At 48.1% G+C, this 24,641-nt stretch overlaps 1 protein-coding gene across 9 annotated transcripts in view; it reads right to left on the bottom strand.

Annotated features, from left to right (window-relative positions):
* The window catches only part of YEATS2 (YEATS domain containing 2), a 93,814-nt gene that overhangs the window by 13,580 nt on the left and 55,593 nt on the right, over window positions 1-24,641 (bottom strand). For 5 of the 9 annotated variants that reach the window (XM_056121945.1, XM_056121947.1, XM_056121946.1 and 2 more), the window contains 12 exons: window positions 23,383-23,486; window positions 21,698-21,805; window positions 20,500-20,682; window positions 18,413-18,671; window positions 15,633-15,794; window positions 12,605-12,807; window positions 11,747-11,905; window positions 10,837-10,933; window positions 7,736-7,908; window positions 5,946-6,126; window positions 1,470-1,598; window positions 880-981 (listed from right to left, as the gene is read on the bottom strand). In XM_056121945.1, the coding sequence (XP_055977920.1) occupies window positions 880-981; window positions 1,470-1,598; window positions 5,946-6,126; window positions 7,736-7,908; window positions 10,837-10,933; window positions 11,747-11,905; window positions 12,605-12,807; window positions 15,633-15,794; window positions 18,413-18,671; window positions 20,500-20,682; window positions 21,698-21,805; window positions 23,383-23,486 (1,860 nt within the window). Of the gene's footprint in view, window positions 1-879; window positions 982-1,469; window positions 1,599-5,945; window positions 6,127-7,735; window positions 7,913-10,836; window positions 10,934-11,746; window positions 11,906-12,604; window positions 12,808-15,632; window positions 15,795-18,412; window positions 18,672-20,499; window positions 20,683-21,697; window positions 21,806-23,382; window positions 23,487-24,641 lie in introns of all 9 variants that reach the window. The other 4 variants (XM_056121949.1, XM_056121951.1, XM_056121950.1 and 1 more) reach the window with 1 other exon arrangement.

Here is a 24,641-nt window from a genome sequence, read left to right as displayed (position 1 = left end):
GCTGTTGCTTCAGACCCAGGGGCCCCTCCTTGGGACCCTCGGCCAGCTGGACAGGAAGCGCACTGTGAGGCCCAAGGAGGTGCGAGGGGTTACCTGGGCCACCCCAGAGTGCCCAGAGGCCTTCAGGGTCCTCCAGGACTGTTCCCTGCGATGCTGGGGGGACCAGGTGTGCAGGGGACCAAACTGGGGTCAGTCACATGCAGGCATGAACCCAGTCCCATAACCATCTCTCTGGTTCCTGCTTTTTGGGGGTTGGTTTTAGGCCACGCTCAGTAGTGCTCAGGGTGAACTGGCCACGTGCAAGGAAGGTGCTGGCACCCAGGTATTGTCTCTCCAGCCCTGATCCTGGCTTTCTACCACCCAAGGTACAGAAAGTCTATCTGTAGGGGATTAGTTCCAGCACCCCCTGTACGGATACAGAAATCTGCCAATGCTCAAGCCCCTTCAGAAAACAGGGAGGGGAGCACTTAGGTCAGACACACATCCACTGTCCCACAGCACACTCCAGACAAGGCCCTCTGAAGCGCTGCTTCCCCGCTCCCCACCCCAGCGAGTGCCGGTCTCTTCAGCTCTCACAACTGAACAGGCCTCCCTCCCCACTAAGCTCGGTCTCTTCCACACTCTACAGTGAACTACCTTGGCATTCCTTTTCCTCATAATTCCCCATCACTGCTTGCCTGCCACCAGAACTCTCTTCAACCTGATCACAAGTGACTGACAATGTCTCAAACATCTGGGCTTCTCCGTCAGTGTCAACGCTAGACTACAAATAGCGAGTTCCGTTTTTCGAAATGATTCTGATTCTCAATCCAAGGCACCACAGACTACAGTAACAGCACGCATAAAGGCTGGGATAAATACTGTTAAGGAAACACGTACCCTTGGCAACAGTTGCCGGAACAGAGCTGGGAACAACCGGAGTCGGGGCTGCAGCGACAGGCAGAATGGCAGGTGACTTGTTGGCAGAAAATGACTGCACCACTGACAGGCAAAAAAGAGGAAGGACGTAACTTAGAAACTTTTAAGATCTCTGTCATTAGCCCCCTATTAAGCTAACAGCACAAAACTCCATGGAAGAGAAGCAGATGGCGGTGCCTTTCCATACAGTGATTTGACAAAGTGGGTGGGCTACTCACTATTATCTCTCAACTGCAGAAATGGGGGCAGACACAGAACAGAGAAAATAAAAATTCAACAACCCTCAATTCTTCCCAACGTCTACAGTGTCCGCCCTCGACTCAATTCTACAGATGGGCACGTATGTAGGAATCAATGGATTGTTTTGGTTTTACTTCCAGTACAAAGTTGGCACCCCAATGTCCAAAGTGCCACCTAACAGGGGCATGGGTTTGTTCATTTCCACCTCAGAGACCTGGAGTCACAGCCCAGTTCTCTGGCATGGGGTGTGTGTGTGTGTCTGTGTGTGTGTGTGTGTGTGTCTGTGTAGGAGGGGCGTACAAAGGCCTTACCCTTATTGACGGGCATCAGGATGGTCTGCACGCCTCCAGATGTATTGACGCTGAGTGGCCGGAGCTGGCTGGGGAGGGTCAGGACAGCCTGCTGGGGACTGGACTGGCTGGAGTGAATCTTTAGCAATCCTGAAACACGCCAGAAGATCAGGTGAAGCTGAAACTCAGATTCCACCTTAAAAACCCCATCTTCGCACTCACACGATTTCACAGGAGAAACATTTACTCCTTCAATAAAGAGACTAAGAGCCAGAAGCAAGAGGCAATGGGTGGAGGGCAGATTCCACAAAGACACCATGATGTCACAGGACAGGGACTCGAACCCAGGATAACTGAATCTCAATCATAACAACTCTGTCTCATGGTAAGTTAAAAAAAAAAAAAAACCTATGCTGTGGCAACAAGGTTTTAATTTTAAAGTGTCCTTTATGAAGCAATCTTTACAATGCAGTACAGACATTTTTGGAAAAGCAGAGTCAGCGGAAGAAAAAGTCACCCAGAAGTTCTACTGTTGAGTCCACCAGCATTAATAGTTTGAGATGGTTCTTCTTCTCTGTATTCTATGACAAGTTTATTTGCCTTGCACACAACTGCAACATGCAAACTGCACATATTTTTTATCTAGATAACTGTCATTTTATTACTTTAAAAACAGCCCCTGTATCCTGACAGCCTAGCAGGTATTTCCAAAATTAGTTCTGAAGCATTCAAGAGTTCACTTGAGGGCATGGAAGCACATGCAAAGCACATTTTGCATTTGGGAGGCCCAGGTTTAAGCCCTGGCACCATACTGTACCGTCAGCCTTGCAGGAGTGACCCCTAAGCAGAAGCCTGCAGTCCCTAAGGCCTTGAGCATCACCAGCTGTGGCCCCAAAATCAAAAAAAGAAGAACACTGAGGGGTCCATTTTAATCTAGTCGCAATTCATATGCATCTCCTTCATACTATCTCCATACATATTTTTTTTTTTTTAGGTTTTTGGGTCACACCTGGTGGTGCTCAGGAATCACTTCCGGGGGGCTTGAGAGACCATATACAGGGTGCAAACCTGAGAGAGAACCTGCCAATCATCTCTTTGACCCCATTTCCATGCATCAGATACTTCAATCTGTCTGCTCACCAGGACTTATCATTTTCCTTATCTGTGTGGCATAGCTTTTGGCAAATCGTACATTATCCACTTTCAGTGGCCAATCCACTATCATTTCTCTCACCGACACCCCCCCCCCCCCCCCGCGCCACTTTCTGCATCACACTTGTGTTCAGCTCTGGGCTCAGGGACCACTCCTGGCAGTGCTGTGCTAGGATGAACGCGGCGCCAGGAATCAAGCCCAGGCCTCCTGGACTCAGGGCATGCGCTCAACCCATTAAGTATTCTGACATCCCACCCACTACTTGACTTTGAAAGTAATTTCCTGGCACCCAGAGGAGCAATAAAAATCGGACCAATGAGCAAAGGAGAGAGCAGGTACGGCACTTGCCTGGACAATCTGGGCTTGACCCCTGGCACTGCTTTTGGCCATGTCTCTCCCCCCACCCCCACAAGTGGTCCCCAGGTGCCCTCAGCACTGACTGTGTAGGAGGGCTACCCACCCACCTCCAAATAAAAAGAAATCTGAAATTCTCTTTTCTAGCAAAATGTCATATATGTACCAGTTGAAAACTAAAGGAAGGACAAAAACCCCTCAAAAGTGAAAGCAGCCGTGAGTGAAATCTCCAGGCTTACTCAGGGTCAGGATGGGCTACCTCTCCCCACCTCCCTGTGCTTCTAGAAGCCTCTGGCAGTCCTGTCCACGCCCCTGTCGTGCCGCCTGGTTACAAGCTATCCCAGCTTTGCCTTCCTGATAAAAATACAGAACAAACACGATGACCTCTTAGTGCCTGTATTGGAAACCATAATGCACAAAAGGAGAGAGAGAGAGAGAGAGAGAGAGAGAGAGAGAGAGAAAGAGAGAGAGAGAGAGAGAGAGAAAGAGAGAGAGAGAGAGAAAGAGAGAGAGAGAGAGAGAGAGAGAGAGAATGCCTGCTATAGAGGCAGGCTGATGGTGGGGGGGGACTGGTGGGGAGGGAACCTGGGTCCACTGGTGCTAGGAAACGTACACTGGTGGAGGGATGGGTGTTGGATCATTGTAGGGCTGAAATTCAATCATGAACAGCTTTGTAATGGTCTATCACACAGATATTCAATAAAAAAAATTTTTAAAAGTAAAAGTAACCATTTTTGCTCTACATCTCTAACTTCATCTAGTTTCCTCTGGCAGGAGCTTTTACGCCTTCTAGACCTTTCCTTTGCTATAAATCTTGTTGGTTTTAATTATTTTGGCATTTGGGTTACATCCAGCAGTGCTCAGGGTTTACTCCTGACTCTGCACTCAGGTATCGCTCCTGGAGGTGCTCAGCAGGTCATATAGGGTGCTAGGGATTGAACCTGGGTCGGCCATGGGCAAGGCAAGCTGTACTATAGCTCCAGCCCTCCTGGTTTTATTTTTTTAAATATATATTTATATTTATAGTCCGCAATTATACATATGGTATACCATAGATATATATGGTAGACCCTGCTTCATTGTGATTAAACCCGTTAAAGTCAGATTTAAAATGCACGATTAGGGTAGGTAAGCATCTCACGGCTCTCTACGGCCTTTCTTCCATCCATTCCTATATTGACCACAGTTGACTGAATGGATACGATAAATAATTTTCTCCGAAATTCTGGAAAGCAGTATTCCCGCTTTCAGCATTGCTACTAAGAAATCTGACGATAATGTGATTTCTGAGCGGTTGTATTTCTTTTTCCCTCTGAAGGCCTTTAAGATCTTCTCCTTGTCCTTGCTGGGAAGACTTGGGAATCTGGAGCCTTCTTGGAGTGGGGGTGAGTTCTCCTTTCTGCCTGAAGGCACAGAGGCCCCATCCACACCTGACACCCTCCGACACAGAAATGGTCAACCTCTGTAAGTGAACCGCACCGAACTGCCACGCCACCAAATCATTCCACATCTTCAGCTTCTTGGCTGGACGACTTAAAATTTCATCATACTGTCAGCCCAGTAAAATCACATGAAATCTGATGGGACAGTTGCAGAGAAGACCACCAAGCTCAATGAGCCGCAACAGTTAACACAGAAGGCACATCAGACAATGACTTTGGTGACCCCCTTGTGAGACAGGACAATGATGGGGATCGAACCCGGGCCGACAGTCAATCACAAACGGATACCAAGCTAAGGTCTAATCATTTCATCTGCCTTTATGTTGTAGCAATATGAGGGAAATCTGTTTGTGCTCGCCAAGGGGGCAGACTGGAGCGGTGGGTGGAAAACCGGGGATGTAACGCCGTCTTTCTCTGAGCATTCTGGAGAGGGTGGCTTCCGAACCAGAAGCTCATGCCCCTCAGCTGGGGGGTAAACCGTTCCATATCTTTTCCTGGGTGATTTCCTTCCCTCTACTTCCTGCTTCCTTCATGGAATCCCTTCCTCCATGGCTCCCTGATAGAACATCAAATGTTCTTAGCATCTGCCTCTTGGTCCGTCCCCTGTCTCCCCTTTATGCCCTAGCTGACTCTGAACTCTGCGGCCAGCGGTCTCGGTGAAAGGAAAGGTCAACCATTGACTCTTTAGCTTCAGACCCTCAGACGCCTTCCTCTGAACAAAAGGCAAAGCTCTTACAATGACCCACAGCAGCCCAGTGTGATCTGGGCCCCTCAGTGTGACTTCATCTGTGAGTAGTTACTCACAACAGTGACCTTGTTTAAGACAGTTTACAAAGCTGAAAACAAACTACAAAAACCAGAACCTTGCAAAACATAATTCAGAAACAAAAAACTTGACGATCATCATTAGAGCACAGTTAATCTTTTTTCACCTCTTTTATTTTTTGCAGGGCCAGGTCTTCAAACATGTAAGGCATGTGCTGAGGCCCTAGTATGACTTTTTTTTTTTTTGCTTCTTGGGTCACACCCAGCGATGCACAGGAATTGCTCCTGGCTTTGCACTCAGGAATTACTCCTGGCGGTGCTCAGGGGACCATATGGTATGCTGGGAATCGAACCCGGGTTGGCCATGTGCAAGGCAAACGCCCCACCCACTGTGCTATCGCTCCAGCCCCCCTAGTCTGACTTTTATGAAACTGAAAGTTTAGTGCAGTATCTTTGGATAGTGCATGTTAAAGCCGAGAGATATTATTTACTGGATGCTAACGTGTGATCAGAAAAGAGAAAGCATTCATTTCTCCCAATTCTCATTTCTTCCATAATTTTTGTATCAATTCTACCACAGTATCTCCAAACATGAGTTTCACAACAAAAAATGATGTTTAGGCTGGAGTGCTAGTATAACTGGTAGGGAGGAGCCTGTCTTGCGCATGGCCAACCTAGGTTTGATCCCCAAGTGCAGAGCCAGGAGTAAGCCCCGAGGACAAACACAACCAACCAATAAATTTTCTAAAATATTCAAGCCCAAAGACAGGGAGCACAACTGACCTGATACTGTAGCTTTTCCTGAAATGGGGTTGGCCGTGGACACCAGGGATGTAGCACTTATGACAGAGGGGGCAGTGACTTTGCAGGTTCCCATGGTGGCCTGGCTCACACACACTTGCTGCTGCCCAGAAGTTTTCACGACAGAACCAACAGTCGATGAGCTGGGTGCCACTCCTTCTGACTGCTCAGCCAACGGGGACAGAAATCACAGAAGACAAGCAGTGTAACTGGCTACAGAGAACACTGAACACTAGCTAGTCAGGCTACAACTGTCTTTCATTACCTGTAATCAGTACATGCAGAAGGGGTTAGCTACACCATTTAATCTGCTGGGGGGGGGGTCACATCTGGCGGTGCTCGGGAGTGAGGTCTTCAGTGATGCTTGGGGGACCATGTGATGCCAGGGATCCAACCTGGGGTTCCCACAAGTGAAGCATAAGCTCGAGCCAACTGAGTCAGCTCCCTGGCCAATGTTATAGCATTTAAAATCGAGTTCAGTGATTGCTACATGTGGAGATTTCAATAGAAGAGGAAACAACTGAGGGGTGTCACATGGTTACTACATTGGAAAAAAAAATGCATCACTCCTCTCACTTCATAAGATGCTATCTGAACACTCACTAAGTACGAATAGGAGCCCTGCGCACAGCCAGGGTGTGGCCTCAAAAACCAAATCCAAAAAACCCCCCAAAACAAAGAAGAATATCATCAAGAAGGCGGTATAAAGAACGAGATTTTTTTAAATCAGACTCAAATTTATCTTTCAAAACCTTTTACAGCTTAATAAAAAAAACAGTAAGTAACCCAATCAGCTAATGGGCCAAGATTCTGAACGGCCATTTCTCCAAAGATAACTCTAAGCACCTGGAAAGATGCTCAATACCATTAACTCTCGGGGCCGTGGAAATCAAAATGAGAGCTGCCACCTCACATACACACCAGGAGGGCTATAAGAAAACAAAACGAAAAACGCCCCCCAAAACCAAGTGGTCAGCATGTCAGTAAGTGGGAAAACAAGACCTCTTGTACACCGCTGAGGGGAAAGGAAACTCCTACAGTTACTTGGGGGAAGAGTTTAGTGGATACTCGAGCACTGCAATTCCTTCCCTAGTCCTCTAGAGCAAAAAGAAAAAACAATGTTATTCTACAAAAATGGGTGGTTAGTGGAAGAACACAACTGGTGGTTGTGGAGGGGGATGAGAGGGAGGACTTGTGTGTGGGGACAGAGGGACAGTGTGTGTGCGTGTGTGTGTGATAATGTGGGAATTAACAGTTACTGGGGATCCAGTATCCTTTAAGAGCGCTAAAGCAACTATTGTATAATCAGATACTAGCCATGACTGCACAAGCCTGAGAATATTAATTTTAAAAAAGCATTAAATTGATATACTTGAAAATGGCAACTTTTATTCAAATTAGGTGAAATTTACAAAGAGCAAAATTGGGGCTGGGACAGGGTACAGCTGACAGCACATGCCAGGAATGTGCCCGACTCGAGGGGGTCATTTCCCGGTAGGACACAGTTGACACCAAGGATCAACGGGCAGGGCCCTGGACGCCCCCAGCACGGTGAGGAGGGCCCCTGTACACCCGGGCACTGCAGTGCCCAAGCAGCAAGGCACCCTCGGCCCTGGTGCTAGACCTGCTGGCCGAGAAGCACCTTCTGAGCACCACCAGGGAGGGGTGGCCCCCCAAGCCCCCACAAGAGCTCACTGCTATGTCTGCTCATCTTCCTTCCACCTTCAACTTTCCAGCGTCATTCCAGTCTGTTCTGCCATGCTAATTCTCACCTGTTGTGCAGGACCATTGGCTGAGAGGGCCACAGCGGGCGAGGTGGCGGCGGTGATGACCCCTCCCGCGACCCTCAGCATGGTGGTGCCAGGCTTTGAGAGCTGAGAGGTGGCCGGCACGGTCTTCAAGGTGCTATCGGATATTTTCATCAGAGACGCCTGTCCTCCGGGAGCTGCCTGCAGAAACAAAGACGGATGAAGCCTTGCACTGACGTCCAGGCAAGTCGCACGACTCATTCCTCACTGACAGACGGCCCCCAGACTAGCGCAAGTCTAACAAAGCCCTGCGAATCCAAACTCGATGACATGCCTCTGCATCTTGCCCACACGTTCTCAAGCTTACCTTTCACCTTCCACTGTTCCTTGACCCTTACACAGAAGAAGAAATGCATTTGGAAATCATTGTTTGGCACCTGTCTTCAAAAATAGCAGGCCATGTGCCAACCAAATAATTGAGTCTGAGGTGACCTTAAACGTACAGATCATCTTTATATTTGAAAATCTAACTGAAGAGGGCCCAAATTTTAGTGGGAAAGTTCATGGTAGTCCAGGCTAGCCCAGTCTAACATTTCAGTGCTGGAGAACCACTCAACAAACTGCAGCTTCACTAGTTAATCAGACTTTCTGGAATGGCCCGAGTAAGCATTTCTAGCTTTGCAGACCACGGGGTCTTGACTGAATTCCTTAATTCAATAAGATCATGCAACGAGTACAGCATGCTCCCATGAAATGTTACATAAAAAAACCTGCGGCTCAGTTTGCTGACCCTGGTTTGAGGGATAACTTAGCACTCAAGGTAAGCGCACCCCCAAGGGTATCTATCCACTGCTGTCTCTGAGCAGTCACTGTTGCCAGGAATATCACGAAGTTTTTATTATAGCTTTATCTCATCCAGTATTTTCATACACTTTGCACCACAGTTTCAGCCCCATTTAACTGATAAAGAGATAACCGGGTTACTAGCTAGTAACGAGGGGGAGTCATAATTAGAATCCAGAAAGAGTGGCCACGGCATAACTTGCATGGGGTCTTATACAAATGAAAAAAACACGAGGTATCACTGCACACCCACAGAAAGATTAACATCCAAAACAACGATAACCTTCCAAGCTGCCGAGATTATAGTACTTGTGGGAGTATCAAATGGTGCAACTGCTTTTGCAAAGCCATTCATTACTGTACAAGAAGATCTATACAACAGTATTTCAAACAGTATTAACCATATGCCAAATCCTGGAAACAACCCAAATCTCCATGTCACAAACTCCTACTCAAGAATAAAAAGGAGTTTGGGGCTGGAGCGATAGCACAGCGGGTAGGGCATTTGCCTTGCACGCGGTTGACCCGGGTTCGATTCCCAGCATTCCATAGGATCCCCCAGCACTGCCAGGAGTAATTCCTGAGTGCAGAGCCAGGAGTAACCCCTGAGCATCGTTGGGTGTGCCCCCCCCCGCAAAAAAAAAAAGAAACAGAAAAGGAGTAAGCTACTTAATATACATGGATAAATCTCAGAAACATCCTCTGAACAATGAAAGACTCAAAAAAGGACATATTATCTCATTTTAGTAATAGTAAGCTGTACAAACGAAAGCCAATTCAAGAAAAAATAAGAAAAGTGGGAAATGAGGGTCATATTTTAGAGTGATAGAAATGTCTGTGCCTTGATAAGGACAAAACTCGAGAGTAAGCACAGTCACACACATGTATGCCAGTATACACGCACACACACATTTATCAGAACTTGTGGTCTGTGCAGTGTTTATGTTGTTGCCTTTTATTAGGATATGATTCACACAAAACACTGCACAGACCACAAGTTCTGATAAACGTGTGTGCAATTATAAAAACACTGTACTAGTTGCATTATAAGCAGCAAAGGTTTTACGGAAACTGAAGATTTTTTGGGTCTATTTTCTGTTTGAAATAACTAAAGCATCTGGCAAAAGGGAAATGAGTGCTCAAGAAAACAAAGGCAAATTATTTGATTCCTTTAATGCTTTAAGGAGTGCTATTCTCTCAAGAAGACATGAAACAGTTCTATGTCAAATGAGTTGATGTTATAGTTAAAACCTCTCCGATTAGGAAACCTTTAAAAGTACTGTGACTTTTAGTACCAACTCTATAGAACAACTCATTAATGAGTTAGGCATCATTCAGATACCAATGCCAGACAGAACCCAGCAAGCTCTCTAATTTGTAACTCTATAATTACCAATTCTGCAATTTCAAAATAAAGAAATTCTCTAATAAAATATCCTTGCTAGGGGCTGGAGCGATAGCACAGCGGGCAGGACATTTGTCTTGCACATGCCCAACCCGGGTTCGATTCCCAGCATCCCATATGGTCCCCCAAGCACCGCCAGGAGGAATTCCTGAGTGCATGAGTCAGGAGTAACCCCTGAGCATCACCGGGTGTGACCCAAAAAGCAAAAAAATAAATAAATAAATAAAAATAAATAAATCCTTGCTATTATCCTTCTTGGCATCTTCTCCCCAACACAGAAACACCAACTCCAAAGGCCATCTGCACACCCATGTTCATCGCTGCACTTAGAACAGCTAAGTTATGGAAACAACCCAAATGCCTGACTACAGAGGAGTGGATCAAGAAGCCGGGATACATATGAAATATGGAATACTACGCAGTTTTAAGAAAAAACAGAATCATGCAGTTTGCAGCAACATGGATGGAACTAGAGGATACTGAATGACGTCAGCCGAATGAAAGGGCAGACTCAGAATGATCTCTCTCGTTGTGGGACTTAAAGATACAGACCCACACAAGTGAGCTGGGGGCGGGGGGGTAAGGGGAGATGGGGTTGGGGTCCTTTAGGGAGAGACGGGTACACTCCTGATAGGTGTAGTGTTGGAATTATGTCCATAAGAAACCATTACTAACAGCATTGCAAGCCCCTCCAATAATTAAAAAATAATTTTCTTATAAAATTGTTAAAATTTTTTTAATCAACTTAAACCAAAATTACACTAAATACAAATATTTTTTTTAAAAACCCCAAAACCCAGCATCAAAGCCAAATATAATGACATCATCACACAGGGTTGGTTGAGGGGCCGAAGGGATAGTACAGTGGGTAGGGCACTTGCCTTGCAAGCGGCTGACCCAGGTTCAATCCCCAGCGGCCCATATGGTTCACGAACCCTGCAAGTAGTCCCTGAGCACAGAGTCAGGAGTAATCCCTGAGCACAGGTGGGCGAGACCCAAAACAAACAAACATAAAAACCATGGTTGGTTCAACATTGGAAAAATCAATACAATTGACCACATTAACAGAAAGCAAACTCAAAGATTCATTTCAATAGACATAAATTAAAAGCATTTGACAAAGTCAATGTTCATTCCAGTTCTTGAAAACTGACGCTTTACAGAGTCATAGCAAAAGCATTGTTTCTTGACAAATGATACCAGTCTATAACCTCTGTACTTTATTTCATGATTTTAGAGACTTAGCTACAGAGCTGCCTCAGTAATCTCTTAGGGGTAAAATCCCTGCCATTATGCGTTAGCTTCTGCTAAGGAACGTTCTAGCAATAGGCACCAAAGCCAGGGAGCAGTTACTATACTGATGCTGTGGCCGAAATACCTGACACTCTTCAAAAAGTTCTCTAGAAGTTCCCTCCAGAGAAATTTAAGAACAAAGTGCTAAGAAAAACTGTTGTTTCCTTCTAAGAAAATAACATGTGCTTTTTAATTTTTTTGCTACTCACAAATAATGTGAATTTTATCACTGATGTTTCATTTACATTTTGCTTTGGTAAATTTTATTATCTATTGATACCGGACTTTACTGTCTATCTAAGTAACTTTCTGGTATAGCATCTTATTCCACTTACATTTTTCCCATTTTCAAGAATTTATTCTTATTGTTCTAAAAAATGTTTTACTGCTCATTTCCTTACATGATCTTACATTCTGGTGGGAAATAAATGGTATTAAGTTCAAATAAATGCCACTATCACCACACATTGGGGCGGCGGAGGAGGTGTATTTACCTGGGTAAACAGCGTCGTTTTTTGTCCAGAGATAACTTTCAATGTTTGTTGTCCTTGGGTAGAAGTTGTGCTGACCCCCAGGGTTCCCTGGACCACTGACCCAGACGTCAGCTGTTTTCCAGAGGTCTGGGATGATGGCTGACCAACTAAAAAGGTGCCCTAAATGAGAAAAAACCAAACAGCAATTCGGTCATTTTCAACTACATCCTCACATCACAGGGTCCCATGTCACCAGCGACAAATCACACAACTCAGAATAACGGAGCACTGCCCTGCTCTCTGCGCCAGGACCGAGGGTCATCCCCATGTCTCATACTTTGCAAAGCAGTTGCAGAGTACCAAGTTCTCCAATCTAGCCCTAAGTGCTATCTGAGTAGCCGATAACTATCCATTTTGTCAGTACCAACCTCTGGAACCAAACTCCATGACCTTTCTTGGAGAACAGCGAAGACTTCCAACACAAGGGGAAGAAAGGCAGAAACCGTCCAAGTTCTAATCTTGAACCCAACCTACGTCCAAACACCGTAAGGGCGATGCTGCCTCTTTGGTTACTCCAGGTGAAGAAACTTTTCAGCGGCACACTCCAAAACATTGGAGTTGGAGATTCTAGACCCAAGTTTTAATCCACATTCTACAACCTGCTTGCCAACGGTGTCTTGGGTAGGTGACCGAAGGCTTCCTGAGGATCTCCCCGGCCGTTTCTAAGCATCGTCAGAACAGCCTGCACTTACAGAGTGGCAGCATGGCCACAGAGCATACGGAGCCCTGCTCCTGAAGCTGTAAAGGCACATCAGCAACCACCTCGGCCACTAGCGAGCTACATGGGGCACACGAGGGGCCAGGTTCAAGCGAGCAGACCTGAGGGGTTTGCTTGAGGATGTACGAGGTGTATGTGAGGTGCTGGGAAATGCCGCCAGGACCAGCAGGGTTCTGGGTCCCGCCACTCCCCGCGGTGGCTGCTCCTCCTCCGGCCGCTGCTCCTCCAGCCGTTGCTCCTCCCGCAGCGCCGGCGCCGGCACCGCCGCCACCTCCAGCACCCGCCACTGTGCCAGACTGCAGGTCTGCAGATACAGCACACAGCACGTTAGCTCACAGCCGTCAAGAAATACAAACGCGAGAGGGAAACAGAGGACCCGAGAGAGATGCTCCTGTCGTAGCCCCATCTTTTCCCTCCATCTCCTCCTTTTCTGGAGGAAGCCCACTCTGAAGTAAGAGGAAGACTTTTTTTGAGACCTGAAGGCTGAAATCAATTTTTTTGGGGGGGAGGGGCACACCCAGCGATGCTGGGGGTTACTCCTGGTGGTGTGTGGGGAGCTGTATGGGATGCCAGGAACTGATCCTGGGTCAGCTGCCTACGAGGCCAACGCCTCACCTGCTGTATTCTCTCTCCAGATCCTACAACCAACTTGTTGTTATTATCCTGTTTCCTTTTAGCTAAGCCTGGAAGGACTCAGGGGGCCATATGGGGTGTCAGGGACTGGGTCGGCTACCGGCAGAGGAAGTATCCTTTCCTGAAGTGAATTTATTTTTTCTTTTGGCTTTTTTTTTTTTTAATCTCACCCGGTGATGCACAGGGGTTACTCCTGGTTCTGCACTCAGGAATTACTCCTGGGTTGGCCGCTTGCAAGGCAAACGCCCTACCCGCTGTTCTATCGCTCCAGCCCCGTGAATTTATTTCCAATAGATGATTCACTAATTCGATTCTGAATACAAAAATAAAAATGAATCTTTAGAACATATCCCTGCAAGTATCTGGACTAAGCTGTGGGAGATCAGATGTCTGACAAATACTTTCTAACCAAATGCTGACTTAACCAACATTTCAATGTGCCTGGAGAAATGTCTCCCAGTGGTCTGGCAGTTGATGCCTGTCAGCGAAACGGTTAAAATTTCACGTAACTGGAGAGTACTCTTGCTTATGTCTCCTCTGCACTGGAAGAAAGTGAACATTTTCTCATACTTACATGACTGCAAGGTCCCTGTGTTTTTTAATTCCACTTTACGATTATTATTTTTGTCACACCCAGTGATGCTCAGGAGTTGCTTCCAGCCCTGCATTAAGGAATTACTCCTGGAAGTACTCAGGGAACCATACGGGACATAGGGAGATTGGTCACACATAAGGCAAATGCCCTACCCACTGCACTATTACTTTCAGCCCTTTAATTCCACTTTAAAAGTCAATGAACAGTTTTCACTTCCTCCTTGCTGACATAAAACACATAAATTAAAATTGAAATCACTTTGGATGAATTCTGCTATGCATTTCTCTTTCTCTTTTTTTGTTTTATAGCCACAGATGCTCAAGGATTACTCCCGGCTCTGCACTCGGGGTTATTCCTGATGGTGCTTAAGGGACCATATGGGGTGCTGGGTATTAAGCCTGGGTCTGCTATGTGCAAGGGAAGTGTCCTCCCCGCTGTACTATTGCCCCAGCCTCCAGATCTAACCTCTGGACATGCCAATTTAGGTACAGGTGAGGTGGGATAACAAGGTGAGAGAGGGGCCAGAGCGACAGTACAGTGGGGAGGGCGTCTGCTTTGCCAGGTTCAACCCCTGGCATCCCATATTGTTCCCCAAACTGTCCCCCAAGCACCACCAGGAGTGATTCCTGAGTGCAGAGCCAGGAGTAACCCTTGAGCATCACCGGGTGTGACCCAAAAAGCCAAAAAAAAAAAAAAAAAAAAAGCAACCCCAAAACACAAGGAGAGCATAAACCAAGCATCAAGCATCATGACTGACAAACACATGCGATGAGCCCATGTGTGCACTTCTGCAGGAGCAGTTCACAGCAGGCTGAGGACCTGGCTCAGCAGGATAAAGTGTGCTCATACGTGCAAGCTGTCAGATTGGTTCCAATGCCAGACACACACACACACACACACACACACACACACACACACACACACTCTTAAATGAAAAAAAAATAAACTCCTTTCAGGGGGCCGGTGTGATTGTACAGTGGGTAGGGTGTTTGCCTTGCACGCGCAAGTCCCAAGTCCGATTTCCGGCATCCCATATGGTCCCCCAAGCACCACCAGGGGTAATTCCCGAGAGCAGAACCAGGAGTAACCACTGAGCATCGCTGGGTATGACCCAAAAAAGCAAAAGAAAACAAAAAAAACCCAAAAATCTCCATTCACCTTTCATGTTCTCTACATGTAAGTTTAAAAAAGTCTAGATAAACACCCAATTTCTTTGGGGTTCTGAGACTTAAGCACGAAGGTGAAGTCTGTATTGCTTCTTCCATCTCTAAACACAACAACCTGAGAAGTGTACTTCAGGAATGGCGAGCAGAGACATCAATTCCAACCTTACTCTTGTCCCTGTCCAGATAAAACACGGGCGGAGCTCCCGGCAACACCCAGGGTCCCCACTTCCCAGACAGCCCTGTGGGGGGAGCCCCGTCACCCAGCTCACAGGGGCAGCTTCAGCCCCAACAGCCGCATCTCCCTGGTGTCACATCCCACACTCCAAGCCCCATGTAAGCAATCAGGGACAACAGTGTCACCTGAGACTATGATATTTAAGCTTATCTCTAATTAAATCGTGGCTGTGTGGAGTTGGAGTGACAGTAGAGCAGGGAAGGCGCTTGCCTTGCATATGCGCAACCTGTGTTTGATCCCCGGCCCCTCATGTGGTCCCTCGAGCACCGCCGGGAGTGATTCCTGAGTGCTGAGCCAGGAGTAAGCCCTGAGCACTGCTGGTGTGGCCCCATGCCCGCCTCTGACCCCAGCTGTGTGCATGTTAAGAATCCACTCGGGCAAACGCCACCATTCACGATGCCCCCAAGCAGAGCTACGGAACCGTGGACGGGCCTGAAATAAAGCAGGAGAGTCGTCCTCCGTGGACAGCCCCGAGCCAACAGCTCGAAGGAGTGACTCACTGGCACTGTTGGTGGCTCGCAGGATGGCGCCTTGCGGGATGAGCAGCAGCTTTCCTTTCCCAGAAGGGTTCTTGCTGTTCGTCGTCAGGTAGAGCTTGGTGCCCGGAGGTAAGTTCGCCAAGTTGGCCAAATTGGTGGCGGGCAGCTGCAGTGTTGCCATCACTGAAAGGGCACAGAGGGGAGAGAAGAGTTAGCAAAGGGGTAGTCAAAAGACACTGAGGTCAGCGCTAGCTCTGAAGGCAAAACAGAGTAAGACATACTCACTGAAACACAGTAACAGGACGGCCAGCACCCGAGACGCACACACAGGCCGATGTTTAAAAATATTTCACTGATATACATAATTTACTGAACCAGAGAATTGAATAGTACAGAGGGCAGGGCACTGGCCTTGCACGCAACTGACCTGGGTTCCATCCCCAGCACCGCATATGGTCCCCTGAGCCCCGAAAAGTGCTCAAAGCTCAGCCCTGAGCTCGGGGCCTAGTTACCTGAGCACGGCTGGGTGTGGCCCCCAAGGAAAAAATATGATTTATATACTAGAAGAGCCCCACTGTAATTATCAACCCTCTGCTCTCACCAGACCACTGTTCCTCAATCCTTTTTGACCCTCTTTTAACCCTATTCACTTCCCATCCTCTCCTACCTGATGACCCCCCAGTCTTATGTCATGTTTCCCTTTCAAAGATCTTCACCTATGAACCCCCCACCCTGGAATATGCTGGGCGTGAGAAGGGGACCACGCGGAGCCCCGCTGAAAATATCAGTTTAGACAACCAATTAAAAAAAAAGTCAACGTATCTATAATGGTTTACATGATTCCTTCCTTTTGTTTAAAGCCCCCTTTGGTCCAAATTTCTAGCAAAAGGAATCTACTTATTTGAAACAGTATATATATATATATTTTTTGGCTTTTTGGGTCACACCCGGCGATGCACAGGGGTTACGCCTGGCTCATGCACTCCGGAATTACTCCTGGTGGTGCTCGGGGGACCATACAGGATGCTGGGAATCGAACCCAGGTTGGCCGCGTGTAAGGCAAACTCCTCACCCGCTATGCTATTGGTCCAGCCCGAAACAGTATTTCTAAGTCTTTATCACTTTCTAAACATAGTTGCCAACATCTGGCACATAAACTGTGCAACTATTCATCGACTTAAAGCCAAAGGACAGACTTCTCAACACACAGGGGCCGTGGACCCGCTACACACAGTCTTCAAGGACTGAAGGAGGAGTTTCTGTGGCTGCTCTGTATTTAAATCTTCAGGCAACAGAAACCTAGGAGCCGGCCCAGGGAGTGGCTCTCGAGGGGTCCCTGCAGCCCGCCGCAACAACCCTGCACCTCATTAGGACGTCATGGCATGGTCCCAGCCCCCATGGGACCCATCTTCTCCTGTCCTGCTCCCTTCCAAACTCAGGGAGGGCCCCTCCCCAGAAACACCTGCTGTGATGAGGACAGGGCACATCGGAACCCCAAGCTCTCCAAAGAGTCCCATCAGCCCATCAGTCATCTCGAACACACCCTGCTCGTGGAGGCTTTTCTCCCAGTTCTGGTGCTGACATAGCACTAAAGGAGCCTTTGTGTTTCTGGCTTTTGACCCCTTGCCTTGCAAAGAAACCCCAACTCCGTCGAGCTCAGGCTCACCATTCCTTTCTTCCTCTTGCTCTCCCTGAATGAATTCCCCCTGTTTACCCTTACCAGATTCAGACTCGGATTCTCTGCACTGCAGCTCACTTATACCATTAACTCTGACTGCTAGGATGTTTGGTCTTCTGAGTGCGAAGATCATCTCTTTCAACCCATCTCAAGCTCCTTCCTTGCTCTGTTTGCTTTGGTTTTTGAGTCACGCTCAGCAGTGGCAGTGCTCAGAGGCTTGGGGGGTAGAAGGTGAGGGTCCCTCTTGGCAGTACATGAGGGAACCATGCCACGCCAGGGGAGAGAACTTGGGCCTCCTGTACGCAAAACTGTTCTTAGTCTACTACTCTATCCCCCAGGTCAGTGCTCATCTTTAACACCACAAATGAATTTGGTCATTGCAAACAACATTAGCACTTCTGAAATCTTTATCTGCAGGATCAACTTGCCTTCTGATTTCACACAAAATTCTTAAGCCTCATTAAGAGTTTCAGGTTCAGTACATATCTGTTTCATGCCTCCCCAGAAACATGTCAAGGTCTAAACAGGGACTAGTGCATTTATTTAACTCTTGATTAGTAGACAAGGCATGAATCAAAGTATCATCAAACGCTGGGGCTGGAGTGACAGTACAGTGGGCAGTGGGCAAGTTACTTGCCTTGCAGGAGGCTAACCCGGGTCTGGTCCCCAGCATTCCCTACATCCCCTGAGCACTCACCAGGGATGAGCGCAGAGCAGGAGGAATGCCTGAGCATTCCTGAATGTGGCCCTCAAACAAACAAATGAACAAACAAAAATTTTTAAATGCTGCTGGCAATATTTAAAGTCTGATCTGAGTAATCTCAAGTTAAGTACAAATAAGAATCACCCTTCAGACCAGAACACTGTAAAAAGAATTAGGCTTACTATTCTTGCTAAAACACATACCAAAAAACTCCCAGTCTATTAACTATACACACATAGACACACACGCTACGAATGGGTTTTTGTGTAAAATGTTACATGAAAAAGAGCAACGCCCGTTTTCGCAGTCCCTGTAATAAAGACCCACCGGGATTCCTTAGAATACCAAGTTCCAAATACAATTCTCGGCGGGACAGAGCATTCACGAAGCTGCCAAGAGGGCCCAGGTGGTCTGCATTACCTGAGCCCTGGGGTCCACTTTTCGGAGGGCCGGTGGTAGTGACCTGAGCCTTGGTTAAGGTCTGCACCGGCTGGGCGACAATGGTTCCTCCGCCTCCACTCACAATTGCCTTGGCCACTCCTTGGGTCACAACTTGCTTGGGACCAACTGCTTTGGTGACAGAAGAGCTGGCCTTGGCCACGAGGATCTGGCCGCCACTGATGGCCACGGCCTGTTTGACTGCCGATGGTAGAGCAGACCCAACGGGCACCCCAACAACCTGTTCAAATAGAGCAGAGGGGCCGGAGAGAGAGCACAGTGGGTAGGGCGTTGGCCTTGCACACGGCCGGCCTGGGTTCAATCCCTGGCATCTCATATGATCCCCCAAGCTCACCAAGAATTACTCCTGAGCACAGAGCCAGGAGTAACCCCGGAGCATCGCTGGGTGACTACCCCCCCTCCAAAACACCCCCAAACAAACCAACATAAAACTAGAGTCCAGAAGTGCTTCTTTACGGGATGATTGTTTTTCTTCACCTCTAGAAAAGTTCATGTAATTCGTGTAACATATGGTGTGACGTGGGTGTGATGTTATGTGGGTGACGGGGTTCCCAAGCTGTGTTCAGGCCGCGGACACAAGCCCTGCGGAGCCAGGAACCAGCAGAGCCTGCAGGTGTCGCTCAGGAGGCCGTGCGGTGCAGGCACGGATTTCCTGTCCTGCTCCCAGGGCTCAGAACCTAATGCTCCTGATGACTGGAACCAAAGCATGCTCTCTCCTCCATCTCCCATTGGCTCCCCTCCTCCCTCCCAATAGAGCAGCAGCGTAGCACTGCGGACGAGTGGACCCGCAGAATGCCAAATAAAAAGAGGCAAATAACCGATGCAGGGATTCTGAATAACAAACCAAGACCACACTGAGTAAAAATCCCCCATCATCAATCCCATGTATCTCTAGGCAGAGCCAAGCCAGACTCTGACGAATACAAAGGACATGTCTGAGTGGGAATGGCAGAGGGCAGGAAGGGCTTCACTAAAGCATTCTGGCAAAACGCCTGCAGGAGGCCACGACCGCCAGCACTGAGAAGCAGGCGGCACACGTGTCAGTGACCGTGGCCACGAAAGCCCCAAAGTCAAATCTAAAGCTGCTGCTCCAACATTCTTCAATTTGCCTAGTAACGAGTTAGAAAGAAAGCCTGTTAAAAAAAAAAAATCCATCCTGGGCAAGACTGGAGCAACAGCACAGCAGGCCGGACACACACCTTGCCTGTGGCCATCCTGGGTCCAATCCCTGAGTGCAGAGACAGGACTAAATCCTGAGCACGGCTGAGGGTGGGCCAAACCCCAAAACAAAACAGAAGAATATATTTATCCTCAAAGTGAGATCAATCGACTCTGAACGTTCTAAAGATGTGTGTGGGTGACAGAGAATATTCACACTTTAGTGAGTACTGAATGGGGAGTATTAGCATCAGCAGACCTGGGCTCCAATCCTTAGGCACTATCTAGCTGCCTGTTCTAAAGTTAAACTGGTTATATTTTTAGGGCCCCACTTGTAGAATGGGGGGCAGCTGGGGTGAAGATCTCCATCCATTCACCCACCTTGCAAGGTTAAGGATTAAAATGTGAAGAATACAGCAGACACCAAACTTCTAAGTACTCAATGGAGAAAAATACAGATCTGTGTGCTATTTTATAGTTATCCAACACATTCACGGACACTTGCGAATATAGAGAAAACAAACACTGTGGGGAGCCAAGAATCAGTAGCCTGGCCACTGTGCATGGGACAGCACCTTAGCAGAAAGCCCCCAGCAAGCAGCAGGTCTTGGTCTTGTCAGGGACCCACCTTCGATGGAAGTCAAGGCAAAAGGGTACCCGTGTTAGCAAGAGAACAACTTCAACTGTTCCCGGACACAGTACTCCAGCCCCGTGCCAAGGACCACTGCAAGAGCAAAAGTGTCCCATGACAACTGATGTGCTTTTTCCATCAGGGCTTCCAGCCACATGGTTTTCTGGGACAAGCAACCACACCCCTGACCCCTTCCATCCCTTGCCACGACAAACGGCATCATCCACACACTGGCCTCCCACCCCAGCCCAGCACGAACCTTGGAGGGCTGGATCTTTGGCGACTGGGCAGCCCCTTCTCCGGCAGTCACAACCTGTTTCTGAGGGGACACGGCGATCATGTGACCCCCTTTCACAGTGACATACTGAGGGAGTGGTGACTGGCTGGCCGCTCCTGTCGTGGGGACGTGAGTGGTCTCCCCAGGCTCCTGTTTGATGATTACCTTGCAACAAACACAATGACATGAATAATAGCCCAGGGAAGAAGAAAGCTTCCAGGGTCCAACCTACTTGGCTTGCATGAACAAAATCAGTGCGGCCTGAGCTGTGGAGAATGAGTCCAACAGAAACACAAAAGCACTTGGAAACACATCTGTCACTGCCACCCTACCAGAAGTGGGACCCGGACTCAGAATGACATATCTGAACCCAACGGCTTTTCACAGCAGAGAGAGAGGAAACACCAGCGCAGGTTATATTCTCCGAGCCAGTCGTGCTGATCCCAGAGTAACTAAGAAAATCTAAGGATGTCCCTGACAGCGGGTATGGTCTTAGAACCAGACGTTAAAAAGGTTCTTGGGGGGACCGGGGGGGGGGGGGGGGGAAGAGCACTTATTACAGTGGGTAGGGCATTTGCCTTGCATGTGGCTAACCCGGGTTCGATTCCTGGCATCCCATATAGTCCCCCGAGCGATGTCAGGAATAGTTCCTGAGTGCAGAGCCATTGAACATTGCTAGTGTGATCCAAAAAGCAAAAATAAAATAAAAGAGACTCCATGATGGGGGACCGAAACTATAGTATAGCATGAGGGCACTTGCCTTGCATACAGCTGACCCACATGCCAATCCATGGCACTCCCCTAAAGTCCCACAAGTACAGCCAGGAGTGATCCCTGAGCTGAGAAAAATCTGAGCACTGCCAGGTGTGGCCCCGAAATTTAAAAAAAAAAATGTTCCACGTTTGGAGAGAGTATAGAGAGGGTACAGTGGGTAAGGCTCTTGCTCGGCATGCCACCGACCTGTGTTCAATCCCCAGCATCCCTTATGGTCCCCTGAACACGAAGCCAGAGGTAACCCCTGAGAATCACCGGGTGTAGCCCAAACACAAAACCACAAATGCACAAACAAAACTTCCATGTTCTGAAGTCAACCGACTCTAGTACAGCACGCCACAGAAAGGACAATGTGGACCGCAGCAGGATTATTCTGAGTGACGGGAGCGCAGCCAGAAGTACTCACTTTTGTGAAAGCTCCAAGTCCTCCAGTTATAGGTTTGGGACTCTGAACCTTCGGGTGACTCCCAATGGGGCAGAGAGGTGGCATAGACGCAAACAAAGAATCCTCCTGCTGGGAACATGGTGAGAAAAACAGTGAAATTAGGGTAAAACGAGCGATTCCAGATCTTTCTCTCTCATCTAAACCAGCTATCCTACACATAAAAGGAAATGAACATATACAGTCTTAGGCACATAAACCAAGAACAGGACAAATAAAAAACCCCCAAACCAAACAAAAACCACCCCCCACCCCCCAAAAAAAAACCCACAATCTTTGGGCTCTCCATCTACACCTGCAGTGAGTCTGTTTAAGAAAACACACTACAGCTCTAAGCATCCACGCTCCATGGCCACGGTCCACAGAAAGATACTGTCGCTCAGCCTCTAACACTCAGACGGCTCACGTCCAGTCTTTCCCAACGACAGAGATGGAGCCCGAACCTTACTTGTGTTATAACCCTAGAGCTTTGGAGGTCAATAGTGAGTGATGCGAATGCTGTGTTTCAGCCTCTACTAAGAGTACAGAAGCTTGACTTGTTTCTGCGTAAAATACCCAGAACACAGGGGCAATTTCTCAAGGATTTAGAAAGCAGGGCAACAACAAAAACAAACAATGTGAACAATCAGCAAAGCTAACAAAGATCAGTGTTCAAAATCACCACGGTTGCCTCGAAGTCTCAGGCACAAATCTCAGAGACAATCTGTCATAAAAAATAAGGGGCCAGAAACAGGTTAAGATCATGGCTTAACTGTTAGGAAGAGACCATCAAAAAGTACTAAAAGATAGAATTGCAGCATATTAAGACTCGAAGGAAGCTATTCCAGTTCAGGCATTCACGGAACACAGAGCTCCCAGATAGTGAAGTTTCGAGAGAATCCTTGCCTCTGGCCAGGAAACATTCAACAGGACACAGGAAGTGTCTGAATTATAAGGAATGCCATGTTAGGCATTAGTCACATTAGAGATGATTTTTTGAATTCTCAGCGGCCTGTAACACAAAGGCTTTAGTTTATAACAGCGATTACAAGCCAAAGGCAACACCCTGAGAGCTGGTCTACAGAACTGAGCTTAGCATGGTGGGGGGCCGGGAGTCGGGGTAGGGGAAGTGGGACTCTGGGGGAGGGAGCAACAAGGTGTTGGAACACCGCATGCAAATAAACTCTATCGTTAGCAGTACTGCAAATCACTCTGCCTAAAAATAAAGATTACGAAAGTAATACATGCATTCACCCAATACCTTATATGGTAAAAATTTATAAGAGAACAACAACAAAAAACAAAACAAGGCGACTTCCTCATCACAGCCAGTTGGGCTGCTTGCTTTGTTCTTGCTTTCTGCAGTGCCGAGGGCGGAACCCTGGGCCCCACACAAGCAAGTGCTGTGCCAGTGGTGGCACAGCCCGGCCCCCGCTGGCAACCTGTATCGACTAAGAGGATGCGTTTCCACACTAGGAAAGGTCAAGGGAGGGCCAGGGGGAGTCTCCAGAGACTTAGCAGCTGGAGATCCTACACTTTATGAAACTTGCATTACCAAGCGGCAATTTTTTTTTTTTTTGAGTTTGAACCTCTATGGCGGGGAGGGGCCCTGTGGGGTGTGTGTGGCAGGGAGAGAACAGACAAGAGTTAAAACGACGCTGGAGAGTTACCTGAACTGTCGACGTGACAAAACTGCTTCCGTGGATTTTCGGAACGGGGGACGCCGTTTGCTGGGAGGCCTGAGAAGCTGCGGAGAGTTTGCCTGTCGGACTCCCTGATGAACAGGAAGGGTTTAAAAAGACACACCATAATTCAATTTATTAAAAGAGGAAATTGATTGAAGTCTCCCTTGAGACTTTAAGTTAGTTCTGGGCCACACCCAGCGGTACTCAGGACATACTTCTGCCTCTGCACTCAGAGATCACTCCTGGCGGGGCTCAGAGGATCACCTGGGGCGCTGGGGGTTGAACCTAGGTAGGCAGCGTGCAAGGCAAGCACCCTGCCCACGGGAATCTCTCCATTTCTAGGGATTTGTGGGTTTTTGAAAGGTTTTGTTTCTAACGTCATTTCCTCTGAGGAGAGAGGGCAGCACACCCTGGGCTGTGGGGGCGCCTCACAGCCCGTGCCTGTGGCTGGGTCCTTCTGTGCTTTTCGGCTGGGATGTGCTACAGGACAGGTCTCTGGGGACAGCGCTCAGCTCCGGGGGCTGGTGCGGGTGACTGACCTCCCCTGCTTGCCAGTCGCACAGGGGCTTGGCCTCTGCGTTAACCCTGGGCCACTTACTGCTCACGTTTAACAGTTAAAAAACAAACAAACAAACAAACAAACAAAACAAAATCACAGGTCTAAAATTACCACTGAAAAGCTCTTTAGGATTTCCTCTTTCAGAGCTGACCCACTTCCCTGACCTAAAAAGGGACAAGCAGTTCGTACAGGGGAGCTCAGACACCGAGCGCGACAGCACAGTGGGTGGGGCGTTCGCCTTGCATGCGGCCCACACGGCAGTGGCCCTGGATCCCTGGCCCTGTCCGGTCCCCTGAGCTCTGCTGGGAGCCATCCCTCCGCACAGAGCAGGCAGGAGGAGGGCCGGAGCATCGCTGAGGGGGGCTTGAAAAGGAAGAGATGGCACAAAAATCTAGATGACTAAGAGGGCAGCCTTCACAGACCCTGTGCCTTGGAGATGCGAGGGCCAGGCAGCCCTGGCTAACACATGCCAAAATGAACACACTGCTGTGCACGTGCACTTCCAGTCATCTCACTGCAAGGTCAGACCTATTTTAAAGTGCTGGCAATGCTCAACACGTTAGACTGCAGCTGAACAACTGCCTCGAGGGTCTGAGGTAAAAATAACTCCCATTATCGACAGTCACGCCACCTACAGGGTAAGTTAAGACCAAAATTGGTAGCTGATCACCTACTCCATTTACCA

This window comes from Sorex fumeus, unplaced genomic scaffold (genome assembly GCF_029834395.1).
Source record: "Sorex fumeus unplaced genomic scaffold, SorFum_2.1 ptg000044l, whole genome shotgun sequence".
In the NCBI taxonomy this organism is placed as follows: domain Eukaryota; kingdom Metazoa; phylum Chordata; class Mammalia; order Eulipotyphla; family Soricidae; genus Sorex; species Sorex fumeus.
The sequence above is the reverse complement of the archived record's forward strand: the minus strand, read 5'-3'. Positions and strand labels throughout refer to the sequence as shown.